Source organism: Thamnophis sirtalis, unplaced genomic scaffold (genome assembly GCF_051295495.1).
Source record: "Thamnophis sirtalis isolate CommonGarterSnake01/CBP01778 unplaced genomic scaffold, rThaSir2_p1.2 scaffold_3, whole genome shotgun sequence".
Lineage (NCBI taxonomy): Eukaryota > Metazoa > Chordata > Lepidosauria > Squamata > Natricidae > Thamnophis > Thamnophis sirtalis.
Genome location: NW_028261383.1, coordinates 71,068,864 through 71,086,226, shown reverse-complemented (window position 1 = coordinate 71,086,226; position 17,363 = coordinate 71,068,864). Strand labels below are relative to the sequence as shown.

Here is a 17,363-nt window from a genome sequence, read left to right as displayed (position 1 = left end):
TAACTAATTCTTTCCTTTCTCTAGATTTTTGTCCTTTACAGGAATACAATTTTACTGTTTTAGGGCATAATAACAGAATCTTAAAAGTCTGCCAGAATTTCCTTCTGCCCTTTTTTATACCAAACAGACTCAATTCGGGGTAATTTTGAGCCTCTTTCTCAAACTTATTTCCTATGATAGAGGTATCTCTTATTTTGCCTAAACGGTTCCTATATTCTTTCTACAAGGTTATGTATGCATTTATCTACATACAGAGAGATACAAGGTCAACCTTCACCTTTGTAACTAAAGGGAATTGTTTTCATGAACAAAAATTAGGATATGTTCTGCATATTGTACATATTCCATAGAACTTTGGTCTGTGGCTATGTTCTGTTATTCTCCCATTAGCAAAATGTTAATTTCCAAACTGAAACTGGCAATCCAAGTTGTTTTAATAAGTATAAAAATATATTCATTGAGATAAGTGATATATATTAACTTTTCAAAAATTATTGAATTTACCTGTGTTTAAAATATCTCCTCCCCCCATTCTTTTGGGGAGACAAAGCTATATGGACAACCAATTCTATTCCAGTCTTCTCATTATATGGATAATGTTGTACTACAATAGATTTATCAAGTTTCTACAGTGCAGCACCATGGACAGCATACTGTTATAATAAAGTATGAATTTGTTTAGCCATCCAAGAAATGATTATGATAATACTCTATTAAAACAGAATGAATTGGAAAGAAAATACTATTGTAATTACAGGTGCAGAAAACCTAGTGCAAAATTTACTAAAAAACACATTCTTAATTATATTAGTGTTTTTCTATTTATAAATTGTTAGGATCCAGCGAAACATTTAATCCTTACTTTTTGAAAGAGGTGGTTTCAAAACAAATATTTCAGGATGGGATGGCAGTAACAATAATCCTAACTGAAAATACCTTCCAAAGTTAAAGTAATAATTTAATAGGAGAGTTTTTGTTTTTAGTTACAATGTGGAATAAGAAAGCAAGTTCCAAGTACTGTCAGAATCAAGTATTTAATGAACACTGGCAGCTGTTGTAGCCTAGTAATTAAACTATGTTACAATTAAATAATCATTCAACTATGTAGCTTACTTGAGCCTATCATTATTTTCCATTTTCTCCGACCTCATATCACAATTGATAAAATAAAATATTTATTTCTGTTTTTTCTTTAATTAAAAAAGTGAACTAAAACTAGTAGCAACTGTTACAATAGTGGTAGAATGGTAGAAGGGTGAGACGAGCTATATTTCTGATTGAAAATATTTTGTTGCATTCAGTATATACACAAAGGTCCCATTGCAAGCCTTCTTTGTGTAAATAGACTGTCAGGCCTGAGGAAATGGATTTCCTTAGTCATCTTCAGTCTTTGATTCCACTCCATTTTTCTCCTCTGAACTCTTCTGTTGAAGAAAACAGGAGATTGCTGCAGAAGAACTGATGCACCAAGATTTATTTAAAGAATCAAACATGAGACTAGGGACAACTATTTTAGACCATGCTTTGAGCTGTACAATATTAATGACTGTGATGCATAGTAAAACTCTCTCTCTCATTTCACTTGGCTGCATGATTCAATTAATCAAATTACCTTAGGGTGATAGCATTCAGCTCAGGGTAGTTTAGTCATGGGGATGTTTAAAGAAGGCTTGCACTGTAAAAGGCTGCAGGCAATTGAGCCAGGTTGGAATACTTCCTCCATCGACAGATTCAGATTTATTCATTGGATCTGGTGTTAATAAGTTACCAACTTGGGTTAAATTGCAGCAAATATAGATCCTCATACAAAACCTGAGATTGCTTGATCCCAACCGGCTGTCTGGATGGATTTACAAACATATTTAGCATATGGTGCCTACTTAAAAATTCCTCCTTTAGCTGTTTTAATCACACACAGAGCTAGATGTTTATAGAGTTGGCAGCTACTGCATCATGACCAAGATCAACTGATTTTGATGACTAACATACCTCTCTAGGAGAAGCATATTAACAGTGTTTAGCATTCACAGCAAAAGGCCAGTAAACTGCATGGGGGTTATGAAGAATGTTTAATCTATGAACATTATATAATGGTATTTAAAATATCACTGCTGTTTATATTTATCTTAATTAATAGTATTTATAAACATCCCCTTATGGCTATGAAGGTGATTTACAATAGTATGATTATAAATAAGCTTATAACCATGCCATACAAAAATTAATATAAGCATATAACAATCACAGGTGCAGTAATAAGCAAAATAAACCATGGTAATATTTGGTAATGCTGTAGATCTCAAATAAATTCCAGATAGAAATCAGCTTTCCTGCAGCTCTCCTCTTCACAGAAGGGGGAATAAGGTAATAAGGACAAGAACATTTGAAAACACTGTATTGTATAAAACAGTGCTTAAAAACTCAGCATCCTTTTTTAAACAGATTTGTTTAAGCAACAAAATGCTTGGTTATCTTGACTAGCTGGGTCAAAGTGACAGGTAAATTTGCCATACATAAATATTCTGTACCCCACCCCCCATTGATGCTTGGTTGCAAATTGTATATTCCAACTTTAGTCTTGACCCATGGAGTTCTTCTTTTGCCAAGTTCAATTTCAACCAGAAATGTATTCAGGTGATAATGGAATTCTGGAAGTCTAAGCCAAGAATGTAATAACAGGTAATAGAAAAATACCCAAAAGAAGCACAGTGCATTGAACTGTCCTTTATATTCTTTTCTAACAGGAGATGTTCTAAAAGCTCTTGGCATTTCATTTTTAAGAGATAAGTGAATCTGAATCTTGCAGAGCTAACTTTCTTATTCAAAAGGCTAATACTTTTGCATTAAATGCCCTCCCCAAATTAAACATAAATATATTGCAAAATGTAATATATTGTGTTGGTCCTAGAGAATATCTTATAGTGAACAGGAAGTTTATGTTGTATTTAAGGAAAGTCAGTTATTCGTATGATGTTTTCTTCACATTTATAATGCAGACTTTTAGCAAGTAAAGGTTTGTTCAAATATGTGATTATTTTTGTGTAATCATCATTTGGCTCATCTGCACAAGTGGAACTGGAGGTTGTCAGGGCTCTTTACCTAAGGATAAATTACTTCTAACTGTGCTTAGCATATCCTCCATATTCTGCTCTCATTTGTGCCTACCTTAAGAATACATATATCATGTCAAAATGACATGATAAAGTCTGTCTATTTTATCTACCAACCCAGAAAAGGTGTTTTTGTTGTGGTGGCTTTTATTGATAGTCTTCAGCCACTCAAGATGAAGGTTTATTATTTCCGACACCTTCAATGACCTTTTACTGGTAATTGTGGGTGCTGGAAATAAGCAATAGACAAGGATTAATATCAGAGATACTGTGTTGTGCAGGTGTAGAAGAGAGATTCAGTGAATAAGCACTCTTTTCCCTTTTATTTGCAGTCTCTTTTATTTGTAGTCTTTCTGAATATATCGGCTAGGAGCTGTATAGTATTGAAGTGAGAATGTTCCCTCATACCTGAATTTAAGATTTTCCCTCTTGTTATTCAGAAATGTTTTTATTTCTGAAAACAAGATCTCCACACCAAAAACAAGATCTCCATACCAAATGTTCCGTTTGAACCTTTAGGGTACAGTCTGAGAAATTATGTCAAGTAAAAATTAACATTTGGAAAGAGGAAATTCTCCTTCCTCAGGGTGGCCAAGATACAGCTGGTAGGGACTACTAATGTAGTTAATTAATTGCTAATGTGACTTTGCACTTTAAGGGCATACAGTGGTACCTACAGTGTAAATGTTTGTCTTCTGTTAAAATATATTTCATGCTGAGATTCCCAGACACTAATTTGGCTGTTAAACATTTTGGGGCTGTTGTTTTTATAGGGTGCAGGCCACTTCCAGATGATAGGCTTAAAACAAGTTCAGGGTAATCCATCGTGTAGATCCTGCCCTTCAAACCTGAAAGAAAAACTTGGATCTCTGAGGACTTGTGTGAAGCTGCCTTTTGCGTGACTCTGCCGGGACCACAGATGCCATGACGACCTCGCGTTCCCTTGACAGCTACCCTCTTTTTGCACGGGTGAAGCGGAACCTCGCCTTTCAAAATGGTCGGAGCCAGGAGTTTTTCAGGGCACGGTTGACCCTGGCCCGCAGAGACCTTGACGCCCGCGGCATCTCCAAACTAAACTCCCTCCCGCGCAGGGTGGAAAAACAGGAGCAGGGCTGAGGGGTTTTTTGCGAGGGGTTTTGCGCGCCGGGAGGATGCCAGAAGTGCGGGACCTTTCCCGCCGAGAGATGAGAGTCGGCGGCTGAACGCGGGCTTCTCAAGAGGACCCCCGTTGATTTCGGGGTTGGCGATAAGGGCGCGGTTTGGCGCCGCTTCCCTCCGCCCGCCTTCAGAGCAAAGCAAGGAAGGCAAAGCAAGGCGGCGACGGCTTGGGCGGCTGCCACCTAGAGACGGGAGGGCGGGACAAGCGGGGAAACGGCGGCATTAGCAGCAGCCGCGGCGGCTCCCGCACGTAGCAGCGGCAGCGCTCCTGCTCCCTCCTTCTCCGGCACCCAGCGAGGCGACGGGCAAAGCGGAAAAGCCGCCAGCCAGCCTTCCTTTTCGCTCCTTTCACCTCTCGTCGTCGGCCACTTCTCCCTCGGCTCGGCGGCCAAATGATGAACTTTCTGCGGCGCAGGCTCTCGGACAGCAGCTTCATCGCCAACCTTCCCAATGGGTACATGACCGACCTGCAGCGGCCGGAGCCCCAACAACCTCCACCTCCGGCGGTTCCGCCTGCCTCTTCGGCAGCTCCTTCGTCCTCTTCCCCGGCCTTGGAGCGCAAGCAGTCGCAGCCGGCGGTGCCTCAGCCGTCTCAGACGCCGCCACCACAGCAGCAGCAACAGTCGGTGGGCAGCAGCTTCTTCAGCTCCCTTTCCAACGCCGTGAAGCAGACGGCAGCCTCGGCCGGCTTGGTGGATGCCTCCCCGTCTTCCTCAGCGGCAGCCAAAAAGTTCAAGCTGCTCCTGGTCATCGACGAGCCTCAGACGGACTGGTAAGGCGCCCCCACCCAAGTCCCTCTTTCTGCTGGGAGCGATACAGAGGCGGGGAACCTCTGTCCTGACCTCCAGGGGGGACCTAGCCATGGCAGTTGGAAGAAAACCGGGAGTCAGTGTGTCCACCCAGGGGCTGGAAAGGACCCCTACCTGTGGCATTACCCTCATTGGGCTGCAGTGAAGCCAGAGGGCATGGCCACCTGAGGCTGGCTTGTCGAGGTGGAAGGGCAGCAGTAATGTAGGGTAAGGGTGGAGTCTGCTTGTGGCCTGCTGGAGCTTGGGGTCACTTGCAACTCATCTCCTTCCTGCAAAGGACTGCCATCGGAGGGAGGCAGAAAGAGGAGTTGAACCTGCCTCAGGACGGTCACATGTTCATTGTTGCACATGTGCATGTTTGTGCCAAGCAGTATGTGCACTAGGAAGTTGTTGTTTCCAGGTTTGGTACACTTGAGGAATGTTTCATGGCATCCAAGACCTTGCTTGCAGATGTCACACTTTTCTTAAGCAGGGAGAGGAACATTTAGTAAATGCTGGAATTCGGCAATGATTTTGATCCCATCAAAGATATGACAAAGCATGTGAAGTCATACTTTAGGTATGCATGTGTTCTCACATGCAAGTAAAAACTATCTTCATTATATTATGAACTTTGCCTGTATATCTTGAATATTTAACATTTATTTTTACTTGATTAGCAGAAAGCTATTTAATGGGGGTGGGGTGTTATCTGTCATATTAAGAACCAGACAATTTTACATATTTGGTCTAGGAAGTCCAAATTATGAATTAGCTTGAAATTATTTTAAGAATACATTCAATATATACAATAATAAAATTTGTAAAACAAATACATACCCACCAAATAAGCACCAAATGTGAAAACTGTGTCCTCTTGGGCCAGATTGTGTTTGTCTGGAAGATAAACAGCTTAGGTTCCTCTATGCAAGTCAAAATATATTTGCATATATTTTAAGAAGATGCTATACTGTACAGAATTATTTATGAATTATTTTTGAAGGGGCATATTTTGCATAACACTTTAAATCTCATGTTTTTACAGTTTATCAGTCATGTTTATCCTTTTAGGGTCAATAGTACCATTTTTTACAAAGGTTTTGTTGATGTTAAAGGTGTCACAATAGGATTCTAACAATGCAGCCTTGTACATGATCCTCGGACATAAAGCCTGGTGTGTTTGGTATATGCTTGCATGGAAGTATTTGTTGGGAGTAAATACATTCAGTCTCATGCAGTAGCAGTATGGCATTAGACAAGAACAAAATGGCCATATTGTGTTTGCTGCAACAAGTTATCGGAGCTGTCCATCTAGATGTTTTTGTGTCAGAGCATGAAAATTAATTAGGTTTTAACAGATGTGATACTAGTGTTACATATTATCATTTTTTATTTTTAGTAATCTTTTTAAACAAACACACATACGTGTATGTATATTGAATTTTAATGAAAAATTCTTAATAATTCACTGTATCATTTGATTACTCTGGTGTTTTTTCCCCTTAGTATTAGGTGGTAAGGACAGCAAACAAATAAACTAGTACAGAGAGGTATTTTAACTATGTAATATCTAACTCAAAATAGCAATAAAAAGAACAAGAATTGTAAGTTGCAATATTTGATAACTTATGATATATTTAAGCATAGATTGCTTTATGATAGTTTTTCAAACCTAGAGTCTTTCAGATGTAATGGTATCCCATAGCTGGAAATTTTCATGTTGTAGTCATAACATATCTACACTGTAGTTTATGATGATTAGTTATGAGTACCTGGATGTTCAAAGGATTTGAATGTTGGATATCATATTACAGGGACAAATAATTTGAGATGATAAGTTTCCAAAAGATGACCTAATTCATTTATGAGCCTCGAGACAAAGTTCAAAAGAAATCCAGTCATTTATTAGGATCAACATTTTGGCATGTTCTTCTGTGTAGCCGAAACTGATTCCCGGTTAATGGTCTTTGCACTTTACCTCTAACTCTCCCCTCCCTCAGTCTGTGTCATAAATCATATCCACCAACGAGGTTGTAGTAATATGAGAGCCGACTCTGGCCGAAGGTATGTATGGAATCCTTCCTCCAATGTGAACTTGATAATAGTCATAGTAACAAGTTGACATATATTCACCTTTTGCTTAAGAATTTTCAAAGATATTTGGTACCTGATATGAAAACAAAGTAACTTGGAAGAGCTTGATACAATAGCATGTACTACAGTCTAAACCAATATGGCAACTGCCAAATATTTCCTCAGATTCCATATTTATTTGGCTTCTTGGAGCTGCATACATAATATAAAAGTTTTTTCTTCCTATTAATCTAACAATACCAATGAACCCTTGGGAATTGTCCTCTATTTGTTACAATAGATTATCTATCCATTTATGCATCATACAATTTAATGCATCATTTGTTAGTTTTCCAAATATGGTAAATTTGGTTTCAAAAAGTGCAGGCAAGGTGAAATTTGTAAAATGTCTCTGTTTATTAACTGATAAAGTAACAAAGTTAATATGGAAAACAGCTGTTTTTTGGTCTGAAAGCTCTTGTATAAAATCATAAGAGAAAATAAGTCTGCAGAAGATTTGTAAAACTGGATCATTAATAGAGAATTGAAGTTACCTTTTAGGGGATATATTTACTTCTACAGGAAATACACATTTATGTTTAGCATAATAATTATATTAATTTCTTTGAACGTATAAATTAATTTAGTACATGTGTACAAACATGGTAAGGTGACTATAGAAGATTGCAGAACATTTAGCAGATTCTGTGGTATGACATAAACAACAAATAATGTATTTTTTACAAAGTATTTTAATGTTCTTTTTATTTGAGTTCCAATATAGAACTGCACTTTTTAAAATGTTTCTTAATACTTAGTTATAACTTTCTGTGTTTAGTCAAATTTCCAACTATTTCCCATGTAAACAAGCTGTATGCAATATACCTGTAAACTTAGATTTCCTTGTTTAGAAATCAACATAAAAACCCCTAGCTTACAACAAATTTGACCAATCTGGTAGACTTTGATAGAGGGGGATAGATTGTTCCATTCATCTTCTGCAGCACTTCTATGACAGGAAAGTAAGATGATGCTTCTCTTCTTTAGTAACTGGATTGCATCCTAGTTGCCATCCTCTTTCTTACCTAAATCAGATTCCATGGTCTAGTCTGCCTTTAATCTCTTTCTACCTGTGGTTACTGTATTGTGTTTTCCTTAAATGCTGTACAGTACTTGCTGCAGTTTAAGAAAATGAAAGTGGGAAAAATCAAATATCAGTGGCAATTATAAGGCATTAAAATAATCAATTTAATGCAATACCATATTCAGTTTCCAAGAGTTCAAAAATTAATGAAGCTTAAAATATTTTCCAAAAAAAATAATCTCCCAAATAATATGTTAGAATTTGGAAAATGCTGTCCTCTCTTTTTATAAATCATATATGTCTTAGCAACTTCCTTCAAAGAACTTTCGTATGAGGGATGGAGGAATCAAACAAACACTGTATATACCCGTGATGGCGAGCCTATAGCATGTATGCCACAGGTGGCACACGGAGCCATATTTGCTGGCATGTCAGCCCTCAGCTCTGGCGTGCATGTGCATGCTACCCAGCTGATTTTATGGAAAAGGAAAAATCTTCTGCATTTGCTGCAGCACTTCTACAGGAATGGTTTCAATACCATACCTTGCATTATGGAAAGCAATCCACCATGTATTTATATAATGTTCCTTGGATATGTGCAAGTGGAGCTCTTTCTGAGAGCACCTGAAGAGGAAAAATAAAAAGTCAGGGGTCTGAACAATAGCCAACATCAATTCTTCAAAAAGAACACCTCCATTCCCAAATCGATTGCCTAACAAACTACAAAAGCAATAAGAAAATTCAATGATCATTCATGTTAAATGTATTTGTGAAAGCACCACATAAAAACAGACAAAGAATTCTATGTCTGTTCCCATGACTACTTGCATTATTATAACTAACACATGACATCTGACAGATGTATGTGCTTATTATTTTAAGTCTGGATATAGTACTTTGGGAATAGCAGTCTTTTTATCTTTGTAGTTTGCATTTTATAATGTACAATGTAACTGCTAGTCTATATTGAGAAATGTTGGGAACCACTACTATAATAGTATCTGCTTAATTGATAGACTGAATAGATGCAGAAAAAAGAGGGGTGTGCTTTTCTATATGCTTTGTAGTTGCTATTCCACTACTACCATGGAATGCTATCGATAGAGAATTATGTCTTTTGGTACATCATAAGTTATTCTGAATATTTCAGTGGTGGCTTTTAACCCCTGTCTATTTATTGAACAAATGTTCATAACGGTATATGTGGGCTCAAATTCATTCTCTCACTGGCAGTGCCAAATCAGGTAAATGAGTGTCAATAAGATACATCAAATATATTTTGGAAATTTGTCACAAGTTTATTGGTTCTAGCTAACTCCTTTTGGTGCAGCATTGGGCTTAGACTCAAATTGTCTGCTTTCCCTGCTATGTTTTTGCCTGCAAAGACCAATCCCAGCTGGCAGCTGGGAGCCACTAGAAATAGGAAGTGAGCATGGTTCTATGTAAACAAATTGTAAGTTTATCTACCATCATCTGATAGAAGAATGACAATTAATCCAAACCAGATTGGTCCATGAGGTTATCTGTGACCTTGGCTCCTTATCAGAGAGCTCTGTTCCAATACCATATTCTTTTCTGCCAAACTTCTCTTATTAGGGATCCAGTCCAAGCCCAAACAGCAAGTCTGATCTCCAAGCTGTGTTGAAAATTATTTATAAATTTCATGTTAATTAAAAATAAATAAATAAGGAAGAACCATGCTGAATCAGTGAAAGGGGTTAAAATAGGTTAACTGCCCTTTAATTAAACTGAAAATTGACGAAGCCATTTGGTATTGCCCAGTTTCTACCCCACTCCTGGCCTCATTCGCAGCATGAAAAATTACAGTATGTTGCCTTTATCTGTGGCCACTGTGACAACATTGGGCAAATTTTGACCATCTTATAAGTCATACATGGGTGATTGTTCATTTTTATTGCTGTGTATTCCATATATGCAGGTCTTAAAAGCATTTTTGAAATGGAAAAATGTCATATGCATGTCTGAGGAATCAAATAATCTGAGTTGGAAAGAATACTGCATATAAAGCTGTTAAGATTAGATGTCAAATTACATATGCTAGTGATGCTAAAGATCCGTGATGGTGAACCTATACCATGCATGCCCAAAGTGACATGCGAAGCCATGTCTCCTGACACGGCCTTGCCTGTTTGTCTTCTGGGTTTCTGGCACACATGTGCATGCAACAATCAGCTGTCCTTCACGTACATGGCAGTGCCAGAAACTGGTGTGTGCTTGTGTGCCAGCAAGCCGATTGTCAGGTGCATGTGTACACCAGAACCCGGAAATTTGGCTTTTCCGGAATGCAATCCCTTTGCATGTACAGCAGTGCTAAAAACCAGCCTGCGCATGTGTATTAGTCAGCTGTTTGTTGGGTGCACATGCGTGCTAAAACTCAGAGGTTTGGCTTTTCCATAGTGCGGCCCCAATGAGCATGCAGACACATGAAACATTTCTGCACTACCTTTTTAGCACTTGGTGCCAAAAAGGTTTGTCATCACTGCTATAGATGGTATTTGACTGTACACCTTTCATAACAGAACCTTTTTAAAAAGACTGATTAGCTTAGGTCTGAAACCTATACATTACCTGAAATATAACTTGTTAACCAGTTCTACAGAAGAGATTCATCAACATATCTCAGAAATGGGATTCTAGTTCAGGAGCCAAGGCCATTCAGCTATGAGATCTTGACAAGACTCTGCCCTTCAATTTTCCTGTTTTATAACATGACGATCTGGCCAGCCCCAACTTTTGGGCACCAGAAGGCACATGGTTTGGCATGCTACCTGCATCCCATGGATGGGGCTTCACTTGTTTGCAGGACCTTGTTTCTGTACTGGCCCACAGACTGGAAGTTGGGGACCCCTGATCTAGGATATCTGAGAAACCAGCTCACCTCAATGGGATTAACTCATCCCATCCGTACTGGCAGAAAGGACATGCTATAAATCTCCACCAGCCTGGGAATTTCAGCCAATGGGGATCAAAAAAAGAGCCTTTTATGACATGACTCCCACTTTCTGGAACATCTTCCCCCCTGAGGTAAGATCTGCCTCCCCCACACTCTTTGACCTTCCAAAAGGCCTTGAAGACAAGCTGTACCAACTAGCCTGACACTCCAATAGGGATAATTAAATATCACTATATTTAATTTAATAATTGTTAATTTAATAATTAAATTACATATGTAAGCCACCTAGAGTCACCTCTGATGAGATGTGCAGCATACAAGTTAAAACAAACAAACAAATAATAAAATCTTATCACAGCTATATGATAATAAACACTTGGTAAAATTAATCATGTAGGTGTAAAACTCAAGACCCGTGGGCCAGATTTATCCTCCATAGATCACAATCAATTGATTTGTTTTTGGCATTTAGGCTGCAGAAGTCTTATTTTTTAAAAAAAAAAACAAATTAAGCCAAATTACCCATAAAACTTAAACTGCTAAAGCAATTTCTCTGAAAAACAGTAACAAAAAAGGCAGGAAAGTAATTTGTAACATTTTTATTTTTTACTGTTTTCTAAAAAATATTTTACGCTTAATATTCTGTAGTTGTGTGTGTATATGTAAAATTTGATTGATAGATGAGGGTGGAGAAGAGAGGGAGGGAGGGGGAGAGGAAAAAGGGAGGGAGGGAGAGAGAGAGAGAGAGGTGGGGGGAGAGAGAGGGAGACAGGCACAAACACATACAGTATATACATACCATACATAAACTTGGTCCATAAATCCACAGGATTAATATGCCGCTAGTTTGTCTTGTTGCCACCTCCTCTGGTGAATTCAGCTTCCTCCTGAGCTATGTTAGCTTGAGAGTCCCCAAAGGTGCTTTTTCAGAAGGCAACTGTACTTTCTTGTGTTTTTTTTCTTTGAAGACATTTAGCTTCTCATCCAAGAAGCTTCTTCAGCTCTGACTGGATGGTGGGGAATGGGAGGATTTTTACCTCCTTTCAGACAGGTAGTCATTTGCATTCTTTTAGAGAGCCATTGGTTTATCTTTGTCCTCAGGGTTACCTGAGTAATGCAAATGTGTGTGGAGCCTTCTTGGTTGCAGGATATGTTCTGTCCCATGTTCCTTCACTGTTGAAGACAGGCACAGGCTGTTGAGGATGAGCCTGTGTTGTCTGCATTTCAAACTGAAGTGCAAATGGTTTCTGTAGTCTGAAATTTTTCTGAAAATCTGTTCATATTCTCACACCGTTTGACACATGTTCATCCCAAAGTGAATAGCTAAAAGACTATGGAGATTCTCAGACATCCAGGTCATGGTTGTCCCAAAGATGCTTTTTCAGGAGGCAACTGGACTTTATTGTTTTCAAAGAAAAAACAAAGTCCAGTTGTCTCCTGAAAAAGTACCATTGGGACAATCATGACCTGGATGACTGAGAATCTTCATAGTTTGTTAGCTTGAGAGTTTAGCAAAGAAGGATTTCAGGGTTAAATAAGATGAGACAATTATTTTAAGTATAGAAGCATCCCATGCAGGATTACTTCAGAGATTAAAATAAAATTGCCTGTTAATGACAATAATCAAGACAAATAGAAGAGGTGTTGTTTTTTTTACATGGACTACCAAGGAGAGTAACATTTGGTCATGTATAATTGTATACCATTTTACTATTCTTCAACAATTCGCCAGTACTTTTATTACATTCTTTTAAAAAGAAGATCTATCAGCAAGGTTATCCATTTTCTTGTTTTTAATATTAAATGCACACATCTAGAGCAGCTGGAGTTCTTACTTTCTATTGGAATTTTGACAGCAGAAATAAACAGAAAAAGTAAACAAAACTACAGGTATTTGGATAGGCAATCTGTGCATGTTGTTTTTAATTCAAAGTACGGGGTTTTACAATTTACTAGAAATTTTACTAATATCTTATAATTGTTCTGAAATATCCCAATATGTAAATGTAGTTATAGAACATATCTATTATTTAAGAATATCAAACCTGACTGATAGGTTGAGAGCCATCGAATTCTTAGAATTTCATCTTGCTCACCACCAGAAACCTTTACCAAATGTTGGGACAGGGTGATAGACTGGAAAAATATTGGTATACTTTAGTTTCCTACTCAAAACCCCTTGACTGATCTGGGGAAAGTCTTGAGGATTATTGTGATTGGTTGCACAGTCAGCCAGATATTTAGATTTGGCATTTTTATCAAGGTACTGAGTCCTTCCAAAAGGCCTGCAATTATTGATGTTGATGTTGTTGCTAAATGGAAGACATTCGGAGTAAAACTGCCCTTAGCATTTGACTGATGGTGCTGACTAATTATTATAATTGGTCACAATCAAGTAGATATTTAGACTGGATTTGGCTTTTTTTAATCCACCTATCAAGCCTTTCCTAAGAACTTGGTAGATGTAAATGTTGTTTGATGGTGATAAAAGTATTGTAGAATGTAAGTTATTCCAAGTAAAGATGCATTTTGTTATTGACCGATGGTGATTTTGTTCATGCTGATGATGTACAAGTGATGCTCCAATTGTTTTGGGATTGCTATTTGTATTATCTTTGCTTCCTTTTATCACAGTTTTTCTACTACAACTTGCAAGTCTTTGTATTTTGTGATCTTCTCCAGTTATTTCTCTTCAGTTCTGCTGCTCCAGGTATTGCCATGTCTTTCCTATAAACAGTTGTTAAGCCTGGGTGTTACGTGGCAGGTGCTTATCTATTTGAATTCTAAAATCCCAGAGCCTTTTAACTTCTTTATTTTTGTTTACTTTGCCTGTTTTTTGGTCCCACCAGCATTTCTTCCATATACTCCAATGCATTTTTGTTGCTTTGTCATGTCCTTGTTTGTAGTTAGTCTGTGCGATCCTGCAACAGCTAATGAGGTTGTCACCTGCTGCTTCACCTACTTTTCTTCTGATTATTATTATTATTTGAATTTGTATGCACCATATGATATACTGGGAAAAACTGGAATGGTATTCCTGGGCAGCTGAAACATTCTGAGGCTGCTTTAAGCAGGATCAGCTTCAAATTTCATGTAATGCTTCCATGACACTACTGCTCCATCTGCTATTGGACTAATACAAAGGTGGAACACTCTTGACAATTTTCCTTTCAATTGAAGGAGGAGAAACTTGGATATTGCGGGAAAGGTTAGAAGTAACCTATCATGATCATACAGCCATTTGTTGAAATTTGCTCTTATAGTACCATGGGAGGAAGCCTAGAAACTTAGGGAACCAGGTCACCTCCATTAATGCATAGTAATTGAATACATTTTCATCAAGGCATTTTAGTATCGATACAGATGATGAATAGTAGTAGCTATTTTTTAAAGCCAGATTATACAAAATATTTAAAAATATTTGTTAACATTTAGTGGCGCTTCTTTGTAAATTTATAATTCATTTTTGTAGGTACACACTGCATTTTATTTTATTTTATTTTGTCAAGCATGTATTGGATAACATATATAAGTATAAACATGATTTTGGATACATGAAATGGATACGAATAAAAACAAGCATTAGGACAGGGACGGTAAGCACATTGGTGCACTTATGCACACCCCTTACAGACCTCTTAGGAATGGGGTGAGGTCGACAGTAGACAGTCTAAGATTAAAGTTTGGGGAAGCAACCACTGAATCAGGTAGAGCATTCCAGGCATTGACCACTCTGTTGCTGAAGTTGTATTTTCTGCAATCAAGTTTGGAGCGGTTTACCTTAAGTTTGTAGTGTATTATTGTGGTTGAAGCTGAAGTAGTCTTTGACAGGTAGGACATTGTAGCAGATAATTTTATGTACTACGCTTAGGTCAGATCAAAGGCAGCGGCGTTATAAGTGATCTAAGACCAACATTTCAAGTCTGGTGGTATAAGGTATTCTGTTGTGAGCAGAGGAGCGGAGGACTTTTCTCATGAAATATCTCAGTCTTCGATTGTATTAATATTCGATATGCACTGCAGGTTCTATAACTGAAGGTATCTTATTTAGAACATAGATTGAATAGAAAAGCTTTTAGTTATTGAGAGTTTATTTTGCCTTATACATTCTGGGATTCCAAAGTCTCTTAACAATTGAACTGTAATCCCGAGGTCCCTTGAAAGCTGCCCTAGATCTAACATGATTCCTTAGCAGATCTTTCTGTTGGAGAGAGGAATTCATCCAAGAAGGATGAACTGAAGCGTTGCTTTCTGCCTCCTTGCCTGCATCTTTGCAGCACCAAGAAAAGAATGCAACATTGTAAAGCTCCTAGAGGAGATAAGATAGGCCTTGGGCAGAGGGGATGGTGGGAATACGTCTTTATTTAAACCCTTCCGTTATATCTACAAATTGGAAGTGGTTGGATGTGTTGGTAGTTCTGGTTTTTACCAGTCATTTTGCATGTCTAAATTTAGTCTCAGTCATTCTTTGAAATGGAAGTGAAACGTACATACACACAGAGTGTCCAGGAAGGATGGAGAGAAACAAAAGTATTTCTGCTGTTATTTTTATTTTGCCAGGTTGTCAGTATAAAGATGTGCGAATCACAAATATGCTGCACTGTAGTGTTTGTATTAGTAGAACTTGTTATGTGTTTATATAACACACTATAAAATACATACATACAAAGCTTTTGGAAACGTTTAGGAATAAGATAGCATGATGTTAACAGTGAATGTAGACTGATGAGAAAATGTGGAATGTGGAATCCAATATATATAGCAATTCAGTTAAATTATATCAAAATCCATGTGTCAGGTAGAGTTAATTAATCTGGCATAGAAATGTGTGATATAATTCATTAATATACCTATTTTTATTATCTGTCCATTTTTGCTTTTTATTTTCAAATAATACATATATTTTAGTTATTATAAAAAATAAGGTTTCATTACAAGAAACTCTATTTATTTATTTATTTATTTATTTATTTATTTATTCAATATATATGGCCATCCATCTCACTTGCATTCCTGGGTAGGGTACACAAGTTAAAATCCAAGTAAAAACATAGTTTTCTATCATTAAACAATTTTAAAAATTATAAATACATTAAAATACATTAATCAAATGAGAGGAGAATACATTCTAACAATATAACCAATGTTTGCTTGGTATCCCCAAACCTGAAATTTTGAGGACCTTCTGGAAGGTGAGCAGGTTGCACCCAATCTCACCTCATGATATGATATTCCAGAGGACAGGTGCTATGACAGAAAAGGCTGTCTTTCTTTTGTATTTTTAGAAAAATAATTGCTATTGCAATTTCAAGAAATAGCTTTACTTAATTTAACACCCAACTTTTCTATAGTCTGTACATATTCAGGTTGCAATACTTTAAAGGAACAATATTGTATCATCAGAAATAGCATTTATTTTGCCCAAGACACTTCAATATTTGTAGACTCAAATTCAATAAATAACATCTCAGTCGCAAATAATGAAATGCTAAAGCCTGCTGACTGGTTATCATTAACTTCTGGTGACTACATCAATGCAGTATTCTTGATAATTGCTTTTGGGGTTGTTAATTTGACTTCCCATTCTGGATTAAAAGCCCTGGAATTCCTAGGAAGCTCCCAGCCAAATACTAACTAGGGACTACATTTATTTCTGAGGCTAGCTGCCTGTTAAGGCTGAAAATATCCTGTGACCCAAAAGGTTGCTCTGAAAGATTGAGTAATGTCCAAGGGTGGGTTGCTCCTGGTTCGGTCCAGATTGGCCGAACCAGTAGTAACAGTGGTGGGAGGCTCCGCCCACCTGCCCAGATACTTCTGCGCAGAAGCACGTGCACACACGAGTGAACCAGTAGTAAAAAAAATTGGAAACCCACCACTGGTGATGTCATCCCTTCAACTTGGGCTAGATCAAGAAACAAACACTGCAAACACTGTTGGAACTCTACTTTGTTGTTGTAGGTTAAAAGAACAGAATCTTCAAAACCTGGCACAGTTTCCTTCTGTCCTTTCTTACATTATGCAGTATCATGGGTTTTGAGCATCTTCCTAAGATTTACTCTGGGCAGAGATTTCATTTATTGCTTTTTTTTCTGTTCATAGCTTTTGCACCTCTCTTGAATAATGTAAAATGCGACACAGGATTTCAATGAAAAGAAAGAACTAGGGAAATTTGGCTGGGGTACATTAAACAAGTATTTCCATGATTCAGCATTGGGCTCACATCCTGTATAATTCTC

At 37.6% G+C, this 17,363-nt stretch overlaps 1 protein-coding gene across 3 annotated transcripts in view; it reads left to right on the top strand.

Annotated features, from left to right (window-relative positions):
* The first annotated feature begins 4,491 nt into the window (after positions 1 to 4,491).
* Positions 4,492 to 17,363, top strand: part of SYN2 (synapsin II) — a 123,371-nt gene continuing 110,499 nt past the window's right edge. Inside the window, exon 1 of one of the 3 annotated variants that reach the window (XM_087709112.1) lies at positions 4,492 to 5,040. In XM_087709112.1, coding sequence (XP_087565238.1) covers positions 4,661 to 5,040 — 380 coding nt within the window. In that variant the 5' untranslated portion in view covers positions 4,492 to 4,660. The remainder of the gene's footprint in view (positions 5,041 to 17,363) is intronic. The other 2 variants (XM_087709111.1, XM_087709110.1) reach the window with 2 other exon arrangements.